The sequence below is a fragment of the Mastigoproctus giganteus genome, chromosome 3, assembly GCF_048544385.1.
Source record: "Mastigoproctus giganteus isolate SK-2022 chromosome 3, ASM4854438v1, whole genome shotgun sequence".
NCBI lineage: Eukaryota > Metazoa > Arthropoda > Arachnida > Uropygi > Thelyphonidae > Mastigoproctus > Mastigoproctus giganteus.
In genome coordinates this window covers 198,794,039-198,806,684 of record NC_143577.1, presented here as the reverse complement: position 1 = coordinate 198,806,684, position 12,646 = coordinate 198,794,039, and the positions used below count along the sequence as shown (strand labels likewise).

The 12,646-nt window shown below is 37.6% G+C and overlaps 1 protein-coding gene across 2 annotated transcripts in view; it reads right to left on the bottom strand.

The window, feature by feature from the left end:
* The window catches only part of LOC150088565 (alkaline phosphatase-like), a 451,864-nt gene that overhangs the window by 254,657 nt on the left and 184,561 nt on the right, over positions 1-12,646 (bottom strand). The window contains exon 1 of one of the 2 annotated variants that reach the window (XM_090370807.1): positions 10,379-10,732. The exons of the other annotated variant lie outside the window; for it this stretch is intronic. Within the exon in view, the coding sequence (XP_090226933.1) occupies positions 10,379-10,457 (79 nt within the window). The 5' untranslated portion in view covers positions 10,458-10,732. Of the gene's footprint in view, positions 1-10,378; positions 10,733-12,646 lie in introns of those variants that run through there. 2 annotated transcript variants of the gene reach the window in all.

Below are 12,646 nucleotides of genomic sequence, written 5' to 3'. Positions count from 1 at the left end.
TGTCGAACTGTTCATCCAAAGCCAATTTTCTTATCTTAGGGTCCACAAAAATCAGTTCTTTCAAGTTGTGCTTCTGAAAGAGCATAAATTCATTGCATGCTACTTGACACAGTCATCATCTTCGTCTAGGGCTTTTGTGAACTGCCTCATCAAGCCTGGTTTTATGTGAAGTGAAAGTGCAGGACTTTGTTCGGTTAATCAAACTTTCATGTTCAATGTTTATTTGTAATTGGCATCAAGCTTATTCTATGTTGCCAATGCTTCTATATTTAATATTTACTTCATTTCTGTTCCATTCATAAAAAAAAACATGGAAATTTTATATAACCGGACTGTTGATGCAACAGCATACAATCTCTACAAAGCAGCCAACTGTGTTTACATTTGGTCTTAGTCAGAAGACCCAGATTTACGTACCTTTTAGGGAATGGAATGAACAACAGGGGATGCATATGTATAAGTTACCATTGTAAAGGACTCCTCCTTTTCGACTTCTGGAGGAAATAATGAACCAACTCCATTCGCTTTCTTTGCAGAGTACATTTCCAAGCTTAGGTATTAATTCAGAAATGTTACTACAATAAAGCAAAGAAGCATCTATATAAAGATTTGGTTGTATTCTTTCTCCTCATGATTTCTATACCAGCCAGTAAAATGATGTTCCAGGAGAAAGTAAAGTTCTTAGCTCGAAGTCTGAACTCCAAAATCGCTGAAGGATTCGTTGGAAAAGCTGGATCCCTCATCAAATCGTTACGCTCGCTTTGTGTCAAAATTTTCAGGTTGAAAATCCATATCATCGTTTCTGTTGACTTTAGATTCAGAAGCAGATGAAACTATGTCAGAGATCACTGCTGGAGTAGGAAGAATAGGTTAATCAGATCTATGGGCAACAGGTTTTACCCCAGCCAAACATTCAAAATATGAAAGTTCCTTCCCCCACTGTTGTTCCTTTTCACATCGCACGAGCAAAAATAGTGATAATCTTTGTAGTTTTTAGGCTCACACCAATTAATCGGAATTCCAAAAAAGCAAGCATATTTCTTATCTTTAGTCCATTGTGTCAGTTCTTCCACATAACGCCGCAAACGTGTGGAGCCTATAATTTTTGCTCAAGTTTAATTTCAAAGTTGGCATAATACTCTTTTTTACCGGTAACAAATTATAACAGAAAATATCTGAAAAGTTTACACAATCTATCGTTGCAACAGTCTTGAGTAAAGAAAACTGAAACAAAAGGAATGTCAACTGCAAGCAAAAACAAGTACCATACAATAACGCGCGTCAGTGAAGCCTGCCAATCACTTATATAAGAATGATTCCAAACATATCAATCAATATTTCATTCTAAATTCATGCCGCGTTTTGCCCCCCCCCCTCCATCACCACTTCCAGTTGCCAATGAGACAGCCAAGAATGATCGAGAACACTGTTGCGCAGCAATTATCCAAGAGAAATCTATAAAGGTGGTTTTTAGTATTTAAAGCACAATGACACGTGATTTGATTACAATGACTCCCTCAAGCGATGGTAAACCAGAGGTTTTATGAAAAAATTATACGATGGTAAAAAGTGGATAATATTATCATAATTGGCCAATAGGAATTGCTATACAACAGGTCAAACACTGCAGACAAGACCGTGGCAGGCCTGTGTCATTAGTAAACATTACTATAAATTCACATTCGTTCTACTGCATATTACAACAATGCTTTTGAAGTATAATTTGAATGCAGAACCTTAGTATTATCCAGTCTTTCCTTTGTTTTCCAGACAAAGCACTGACAGGACAATGGCAATTATTGAAAACCTTCCTCCTGCAAGTGCAAATAAACATTTCGTTAGAGTAAACAAATATTCGATGACACTGACTACCGGAAGGATGCGGAAGGTGATGGTAGGTGTTGTATACATGAATGGCGGTAAAAATCAATTTCTGTATGCACCGGTGGAAAATTGAAATCGACACCATCATTATATGCTCCCCGAAGGATTCATGAGTGATAGTTTCTCGGGAAGTATAAGGGTCTGGCGTACGCAGATAATTATTGGCATGTCCCCGAGTGTTTGGAGACAAGTAGATAATTATCTTCTAAATGCCGAAAACATAACGCGGGCCAGGAGACAGGTTCCGAGAGATATCCATTACACCCTTCAGGGCAACATGACAAAAGCGTACCTATATAATTAACAAACATTCTAAGGAACAGCGTCATGCAAGTGGCTTTGATTGGGTTGATGTAAGTCATTATGTTAATGATATACACTAGTTATACAAATTATTAGGAATATTAGAGTCGGTGATGTTCAATAAATTATAATGAATGAGTGGAGTTCATTTTACGGACGGAAAATAGATAATTATCTTTAAAAAGGAAAGAGCTGGTAGTCTTCTGGGGCTCGAGAAGCATGCTGGTGAAGCTAGCAACAGATGCCCAAGATTGATTTCGAAGAAACGGAGTTCTTATTGCGAGGTTTTATGTATTATTTTACGGTCAGTAAAGTCTTATTGCCGTCACAAACACAACGATCTTCAGCGTTTATTGGACACTGCAATAATGACCTGTGTAAACAAAGTTCCTGGAAGTAGATATTTGGATCTATTGGAGAAGTATCATGATCGAACGGTTTGAACCCTTACATTATTCTTTCTTGCTTAACATGCACCGAAATAATTATTCACAACGAATACGGGACATCTGGTGGCACTCAGCCACATCCAAGATTAGTATTTCTGAGAAAAGTTTCGCTTGATCTCTTAATCTACTCGCTGCATCAGAGTTGAGAGCCAAGGATGGTAATTCAACGCACCGTATCCACGATGCCTTTGGATGTGACAGACGAATTGCTTCATTCTGGAAATGCTCTCAATACCAGGTTCCCTTCCTCTGATATTTATTACACTACAATATCTTTCTTTATCTCCATTCTAGTGCCAGAAATTATGTTTAAGTATTTTCTTAGCAAAGAACCGACGACTCCAGCCATGTCCTGCAGTATACAAAAAAAAAAAAAAAAAAAAAATACAAATTACGGCCCCAAAGTCTATCGAGAGTTTCTCTCCCCTTTTCTTCATGCAAAGTAACTGCTTTATTTGCCTGTTTAACCACTGGAATGCTGTTCATTGAGCCCGAAAACAAAATATTTGGAGTAATGCCAAATACCACCTAGGGTGTTCGATGGTAACAGAAAAAAATGGCAACTGGCGAAAATAAAATGACAGCGAACGATGAATGAAAGGTCGGCTATACCTCAAACAGATTCACTTTATGTCCAGACAGATACAGTGTACGTCATACACCCTTGTTTAAACACTCATCTGAATTGTGACGTATTGTTACTTGCTCATGGAGAGTTCTCTTTTGTTTCAGGGATGCTACTGCAGTGGATTATAAAATTTTTAACTTCATTTATGTTGGCTTTGTCTCGCTTGAATACACGTTTTAAGGGATAGTGTAAGTACAGTAAAGCGGTGTACCTTAGCAACATACCAACTTCAAAAGACCTCTCAACTTATCTTTCTCGCCTTAATCTTTTCTTCTTCCTCTTTCGGTGTCTTTATTGATTCCTCAGCTCTCGGCTTCCTTACCCTTAATATAATTGCTCTTCTTCGGAGGAGGAGGATGAGCTCTACCGTTGATTTGTTCCTCGAAATACTTCTGTATTTTCCTCTGCATCCTACCGCCGGAAGGCGAAACATTTTCATTTAAAAAGCGATTTCGTGTTCACGCAGTCCATACATTCCAATTCTACCCTCCAGTACTATTAGCGTAATCAAGGCACCCCAAACTAACCGCGCTCCTCACATTTTTTTTTTTTTTTTTTTTTGCTTACAATTATTATGATTTTTTTTTTTTTAAACTCTGTCGAAAATACCGAATATACAAGTTAGGTAATATGCTCAGTGCGCCACATTTCGGGCGCATCGGATTTTCATTTCTAAAATGAATTGAATTGATTCGTTTTCTGTGATTAAAAGTGAAAAGTAAATAACTCATTATCTTGTATACTTGGATGTTTGAGAATAGAGGAGTTAGTGTATGGAGAAGGATGAAGAGGTCGATTACTCAAGTCCTTTAAAATTTTTAAACATACTTAAAAACAAATTGAGGTACGTGGAAATTATCTAATATTATTGAACTTCTCAATTAGCCTTCACAGTTCTAATTCAATAATTCTGAAGGCTTAAAATAAATTGTAGAGTTAGGTTTAATAACTATTAAAATCAAGTCAGATATCTTTCATTATTCAAGGTTGACCATAAATCCTACACCAAGAGAGTCGAAACCTTTTTATTTTTCAGGCGCGTTTACACGTTGGGTAAATCGTGTATTGTCTTCACTGTGTCCGTCGATCAACTCGGACATGTAACGACTCCACTCCCAATGGAAAGAGTTTGATAAAACTTTATATTTCCGTCTTTTGGAAAGATTTCTACCCATTCCAAATTTCATTAAAATCGGACCAATAAAAATTGGGCGTGTTTTTTTTTTTTTTTTTTTAAATAAAATTGAGTCATCTTTTAGTCTATGCATAAATGGAAGTATGTTTCGGATGTCTGGACATTACTCGATAACGAAAAGTCAGATCGATACCAAACTCTCAGCGTATATTCTCTATGTCTCTGGGAAGGTTTCAGAATAAATTCCGATTTGGTAGCTCCTTAACCTCCCCCCCCCCACCTCCATTTCTCTACAGAAATCTATATTAGTTTCGAATGTTTCGGCATCTCGAGGAACAAAAATTGGATCAACATCAAATTTTCAGCGTATGTTTCGTTAGTGTCCGGAAAGCTTTTGAGACCAACTGTCGATTCCCTAAACTAAAGTTACCATCTTATCCTTGGGAGGTTTTCAACTCAATTCAGATTCTACAGCTCTCTCTACCTCCTCCTCTACAGAAACGATGCGATAAATATTGAACAACAGACCCAATTTTTCAAAATTTCAGAACAGAATATTCTTAAGAGCCTTGTAGTGATTGTCATGTCGTTAGGTTAACCCATAGACCACCCTCTTCTACAAAAGAACTTCCATACAGATCCTACTTACGGTGATGTTTTGGTAAACACTTCTTGAGTACATTATAAAAGTTTTCACCCCTTCACGTACGTTATTTAATAATCAAACGCACCCGAAATATAACGCAATTCACTATATTTCGCTAGGCTTTACTGGTAACTTGTTTTTAAAAAAATTATTACATAGTACAAACTGCAGGATAAAACTTACGGGCTGGTGAATAAATATATGAAAATTCGTCAGGTATTTACAACCTTGTTTTCCAAAAGGAGGCGAATTTTTTTGTCTTTCTACAAAAAGATTAGAGACACGTGTTACAAAATAAGCAAAATGAAGATGAGAGAGAGAGGTGTGAGAGGTATCGTGTGACAGCATATAGCTGCAGCTTGTTTGAATGGCGATACAATGGGAAACTGTTTATTGCGCGTTATGAATAAAGACATGTTAACAGCAGCAAAGCCTCTGATGGCTTCTCTCACGAAATAGGCAAACAGCCTCCAGCTATTAATTACATCGGGCAGTGAGGGATGCATTTCCTTCTTCAATGCCCTAATTAGAGGGGGATGCGTCGTGTTTATAGTCATGCACAACTGTCAACAGTGACTGTGGCCATCAATAGAAATATGCCTATGGTTTGGTTCCTATTGGCTCGCTTCACCCAACTCTTTATTTTCCTCAACGAGTTCGCCTTCAGGGACTTAAAAGATGAGATTAAGAATGGTCCATTCTTCTAAGTGTAAGCAATAAAGTGTTATTTTTAACAATGGGAATACATTTGTGACAGTGCCATTGAATGAATATTTTTCGCTAGACTTTCCTGATACTTTAGAAAAATCCACACTACGATTATCACGTGTTTGTTAAACTTTCAGCAATGGCACACTGTGAAAATGAGAACAATAATTAAAATAATCGGAATTTTTACTTTCGTTATTTGCAGCAGAGAAATGAATGGAGTTTGTAAAATAAATTCAACTTAATTACTAGTGTAAAATCTTCCCACTGTTTTATTGTAATTTTTATTTTAACATTGCGCGTTCTAACGTTGGAAGAAAAGTGAGTTTACGTCTTAGATTAACGCTTTCTTTTTTAAGAAAGGTGAAAGCACAATAGTGGTGTATATATTCGTACGAGACAGTGTAAAGTGCATCGGCAGTGTGTACTCTCACTTATCTTCGCTTCAATTAGCGAAGCAGCAAAAAGCAGGGAGACGACATTAAGCCCTAGTATCTCTTGTGGTCACCGAGAAGAGGATACTTTTTTCTGCATGAGCGATTGTGCCGTCTTACACTGTGGCCACACTGATGTTCTCTGCTCATTCCTTACGTTATGCGCTGCTCTGAAAGGCACACTGCATCTCTGTGACGTGTGAGGGACTCCGGGGACTTTCGTTCTTATGGTGTTCTTCAAACGTCCATCGTTCACGGAAACTCCCCCAGGTGCTATTAGCAACGTCCAGGTGGCGAGAGTGAAATTCCCCCGTTTCTTATCACCCGTCATCCTGGAGGAGGTCGTTATTTAAAGACCGTCAAACATCATCGTCAAGAACAATTTTGGCCAACCGTTTAGATTTAGATATCTTCACTTCTTCCAAAAAAAAAAAAAAAAAAATCCGCATTTAACTTTATATCCTCATCGTACAATTAGCCATAAAGGTTTATGTTCAATCTGGAAACTTTTTTTTTTAATATTCTTCACTATTTAATGATTTTTTAAAATTAACTCTAAAAAATCTTATACTTAAACTCAAGGTATCTCATACAGAATACTAGAAGCATCTTAGATAATCTGCTTATTTTAATATGTACTTATAGTTTTTGCGATATAAAGTTAGCAATATTGGCATCTCTCTATCACACTATACACTTTGAGCAGCAAATTCATGAAGGAATTAAGTAGAAATCGATCGTAAAACTGGCGTGCGATGATTACACATTAATCGTTAAAAAACATATAGCGCTGTTAATTATTTCGAAATGGCACTAAAGTTTAATGGATGAATACTCACCCCCTAGGTTATTGGGAGAAGCGACACCTAGTGCAGTTTAGCGTGCTGATGAAATTTATTTAGAAAGACCAATAGTTGAAATTGAATTTTTGATACTGTAACCTTTGTATTTTACCAGAAATCCGGGATAAAAGATAGTGCCTACTCTCATATTCGCAAGCCAACATCGGAAGTAGTTAAAGGTAGATATTGCAATCCCTGCCACATCCGTCTTATCATCCTGACCTTACTCCTGATTTTCATATTCAATAGCCATCAGAGATACCTATGCTACACTGGGCCAATACAAATCAAAAGATGAAGGTTGGCTAAGAGAAGCTAGCATGATCATCAATCATATATGAACAATATAAAGATATCTATTGTTTAAGACGCCTATTGTTATTTAAGGGTGCAGACAGTTATAAAGAAAACAGTATATTCGTATGTCTGATGACTGGAGAATTCTTTTATTTCCCTTCGACTGCTATCCTTTAATTAAAGCCTCACATAAATATTACTGAGCGATTACAGTAAACTTTAGAAAAGGTCATAAAATATTATCTTTCTCATCTGAAGTCATGTATCAGGGCAGTTATTCATCCTCTCCATTAGCATCACACAATACTCTCGGGATCCATTTCGCTTAAACCAATGTAAATTGTAAGTGTTCATTACAATACCATTAAGAAACTCGCTGGTGTTCTTTATCTTTGTCATTGTTAAGATGTCGCCAACAAATCACGTATGAATGACCAGTTAACCCAGTAATAAATTGAAAGGCAATCACAGTATGGTCTTTCAAAAGCTGCATGCTCTGGGTAGAGTTGTTTACACATAAATTCTGTAGTTTCTACTGAGAGCGAAATATGAGGTGACAGAAGAGGCGATAAAGTTACTTACTCCATAAGCCTAGATTTTACACCAACTACACCGTTCGTTTTTTTCCCCTTCTAACCAAGCAAATACAGATCAGTTCAAACACCATCAAGTACTACGTAACTCTTTTAAAAAGGTTCCTCGCTTGAGTCAACAGAAGAGACTTATTTCCAGATAGATTTTTTTTCTTTTTACTTCTAAAACAAAAGATCTAAGAAAAGCCGCGGTCACTGTGATAATAAGAAGTGCTATTTCGAAAATTAAGATTTCGTGATCGTAAAATAAAAGAGGAAGAGAAAACTCAGCAACAGGCAGATACAGAAGAAATGAAAGATATATTCATGTTTAAGAACTACTGAGGTACAGCTGCTAAGAAAGGAAAAATATTGCAATCTGCTTGTGAATTAATGTACTTCTAAATTAGCAAACATATGTTAACATGCCTTTCAACAAGTGCAAAGATCTAATATAGTTGGGGAAGGACGTTATCAATATATGGTCTTATGATGGATACCGGCAATCCAAGTGCAGTGACCTATACCACCTTTATGCTAATATAAACAATCAGATCCTAATTTTCTGAAAACTTTCGACCCCCCAAGTTCTATAATATGGAAGCTGACAAAAATTTCAAAAAAAAAAAGAAAAAAAAGTAGAAGACCGAACTTTACAAAAGACCATGTTGGTTCATTTTGCTTCTAGTATGAGAAAGAAAATAAGAGTACACAATCAAGTTTCTAATCAAATTAATCCTTTAATTATTTCTTTTACTTTAGTTTATTTTGTAAATAAAAGAGGAATTCTGTAGTTTAGATGGATTATGTTGCCAAAATACAACAATGGAGCTTTGGAACACAGCTCAGTTCAGCTTTGTCAACCGTGACGTAAATTCCATTGTTCAATTTTTCTTTGTGTTCTGTCCAAACTTTGCCCAGTTATCTTAAAAACAAGACTAAAATAACTGTAGAAAAATCAGATAATCGGTACTAATTCAGCACTCAATATTCTTGTACAATTAGAGAAAAATATTCTTGTACAATTAGAGATCCGTGCAAATTATTTAGCAGCAGATATCGTGAATTTAAATAACGGGTACTTAACAATAATTAAGTGACAGAACAGCTGAAACAATGCAAAATGGGCAACAATCATTCTTCCATACTGAGCTAAGTTGCAAACGATAAATACCTAATGAGATCATTATCAACAAGGTCGTTATAATGAATGCAATTATCCGAACAGTAGGAGAGGCTGGGATCAGAAGCACTTGACAAAGTTGAGTATTGGAGCGGATACAGCCGATATGATTATTTGATTAAAAATATTAAATTAAGGTAGCGAGATTAACTGTACTTTAACAACTGAGTCCAGAAAGGAGATTAGTAGCAGAATAACTCGATTGGGCTGTTGCAAGCAGAGCGAGCCTCCTTCAGATGATAGGGAAAAAAATGGCTAATAAGGCAACACACTTCCATCGATTTAACAAATTTCTTAGCAGTATTAATATGGATTAGAGAGAATAAAAAACGTATAGAAATGGGATTAAATGCTCTTAATAAACTATCAACAAAGTATTTATTATAAATAGAGGATGTTGGTGGCATTCAAAATTAAATATGACAAGGATTTGTAAGGATTAAGAAGAACGCGCGTTGATGGCCTTAAAACTTTTAGCAAAGATTAATATTCTTCAATACTCAGAAAGGCTTTTAGATATTCCCTCGTGGAAATAAAAAAAAATAATGCTTACGATATTAGAAATGGTGATAAATCTTTGTACATTTTTGTGAGAAAAAAATAAATAAATAAGAAATATGTCTTAAATATTTCTTGGATACATTACTATATGCTTAGATGGCAAACGGAAAACAGTAACTTTAAAGTATTTCCTTTAATTAAAATACTTAATACTTTTTGCATTTTAAAGAACACTATTGGTGGAAAGAAATTTATAATGGCCGACCATGAATTTTAGTAGTGGTGAATAAATGTGACAACTTGACTAGCTTTATTAAAAGGGTGATATTAAATGTTAAGCGTGATTAAATGTAGTTACTTATAAACAGCGTTATTAAATAAAATATACCGAACACAAATTCGATGAATTGTGAAAAACGATGAGAAAAAATATTGTAAAAGATGATGAGAAAAAGCTTAAGCTTTGAAAAATGAATAAATTGGCAGGTGATAATTCAGAAGGAAACAACACTATACAACGCATGCGTGTATCAGTATAATGTATAGCTTCTGCTAAATGGAATTGGGTATCCAAAACGACAAAAGACATACCTCTCAATCAGAAGATAGGGATACGAACCGACAAAAAAAAATCACGTGATCATCTGAACTCTGAAAAGATCATCTAAATAACATTTTAAATAGCGGATAATCTTTTGGGTTCGTCAGGAGTACTACGCTCAGATGGAACGGGACGGTGGGGATGGTTAGCTACCCATGCAACTTAGCTAAAGAGTAAATAATGACATCACCTTACCTTGGCAGAGTGTGCTACGGGATAGCAGTGTCGTCACCCAGAGAACATAGAACACACACAGTTTCGCATACTCGGCCATTTGCCCGCCAAATTTTTGCCGAACTGTAAGATAGCAAACTCCACGGGGAAACTCACTTCGCGAGAAGGTTCATTACTCGCGAATCACAGGCGTTTCTGTCCTCTATCCCGTCCGTGACGAAACTGGGGGGTCTGCGGTTAGCGGCAGGCGAACGTTATAAGCGGAGACTGGCAGAGAGAAAGAGCTAGCCAGTCCAGAGATTTGCCACGAGCAGCAAACCGATGACGTACGCCAGACGGCAGACTCGTAAACGTGCTCTGTAACCTCAGCAGGGGTGGCCTCGACTGTCGGAGATATCTAGTGTACACCTGAAACTGAGGATGTTGTAGGTGGCGTTGATAGTATCTTTGTGCGTCGATTGGACGAAGAAAAGTCCAAACCACGTGTTACGGAAGGAAAAAATAGACAAAGTTTTTGTAAGCATTGTGGAAGGAGGGGTGATTGCATGATGAAAAGGTGAACACCATTCGTATAGACGCGAGAGTGTACGTAGCGGGTGAAAAAGTTAAATGACGATTGATTGATGAAAAGTTTAACGAAAACAGGAAACATTTAAAAGTGTGTGTGTGTGTGTGTGTGTGGATGAAGAATGAGAATATATACACTGCATGGCCACTTTATTTGGACCATGGGAGTTTAGGCTATATATAACGATCTCTGCAATAATATGTAAAAAGCATGTCACTTGATGTGTAAAATGAGGAATGGACAGGATCTCATGGATTGTAAGAAGGTATTACTGTGGATGCACGTTTAGCAGGCACTTCAGGCCGACCGGGCTAGCCGGGTGGGTGCCTGCCTGGCAACCCAAAGGTCGCGGGTTCGAATCCTGCCTCGGGCTTCGATCACAGTAAATGCAAAAACTTTGGGAGGTGCACTCGCAATTATCGAGTTTTCAAAGACGTGTGTCATGTGAGTCTTTATCGGATGGAAAAACTTCCCGGAAAACATTCACGAACAACCCCAACTGCGGACGAAAATATAAGGTGGCGGATCGAAATGCTCGACGTCTGGAGCGGCTTATTAAGTGTAATTATCACCAGAGGACGAAACAGTTAATCTTTTCATTTAATGAGGGAACAGTAGCCGTATTATATGAAGAATGCTTACCGTTATAACCAACCGGAAAATACGGCAGCCAGGTTCCAAGAATGCAGAGAATGAACACAAGAGGAGTGGAGGAAAGTCTTCTGGTCTTATAAATCTCTATTTACGGTTTTCAATGCCGATAAAAGAGCGCACATATGGAAGAAACAACGCGAGGCGGTAGAGCATGCTTTCGTGGTATACGTTGTTTCCCCAATCCCACTGGAGGGCACCGTAAAACGCCATCTGTAAATATCATTGCGGACCAGGTACATCTAACAATATTATATGCTTACCTCTATGGATAGGGGTACTTTCAAGATAACGGTGCAACCAGCCACAGCGCTAAATGTGCGAATAACAGTGGTTTGAGGAACGTGGGGAAGACTTACAGCATATACCCTGGCTAGCATGATCTGAGACTTAAATCTCATTGAACATCTGTAGATGAACCGGGAGAACGCGTTCGTCAGCACAGTCTTTTTTCCAGGGTCACTAAAAGACCGGGAGAACGCGTTCGTCAGCACAGTCTTTTTTCCAGGGTCACTAAAAGAATTGATTACAGTTTTTTTTTTTTTGTTTTTGTTTTTTTTTTTACATAAATGGTCCAATATTCCTCGTGTGAAATTTCGAGACCTTGTTAACTCCATGCCGCGTCGTTGTCGGAGCGGTGATTGAGCTCAACGGCAGTCCAACAAACTACTGCCTCACAGTCCTCATAAGGTGGCCAGGCAGTGTAGATAAATAGTTAACAAAAAATGAGAAACAAATAACTTCTTTCTCTGTCAAACGCTAAGACTTTGGGGCGGGAATCTGGGAACGGACAGAATGAGCTTTCCCTTCTAAGGGGATGGACGCAGAATGAGAGAGAGAGAGAAGTCAAAGCAGGCGATACAAAAAAGCGCACACAGCGAGATGAGAAGTACAGCTTTGCTAAGTATCCTCGGAAAATGCTGCACCTCGTTCCGAGAGCCCGTAAGTGTTGAACGCGACAGGAGCAGGCTTTACGCTAAGACTTTCTGTAAAAAGGCAAAATCCGTGCATGAGAGAAACAAGGATGAAGTGCATCAGTAGAGAAAAGACGTCCAAACAAAGGACTGTGA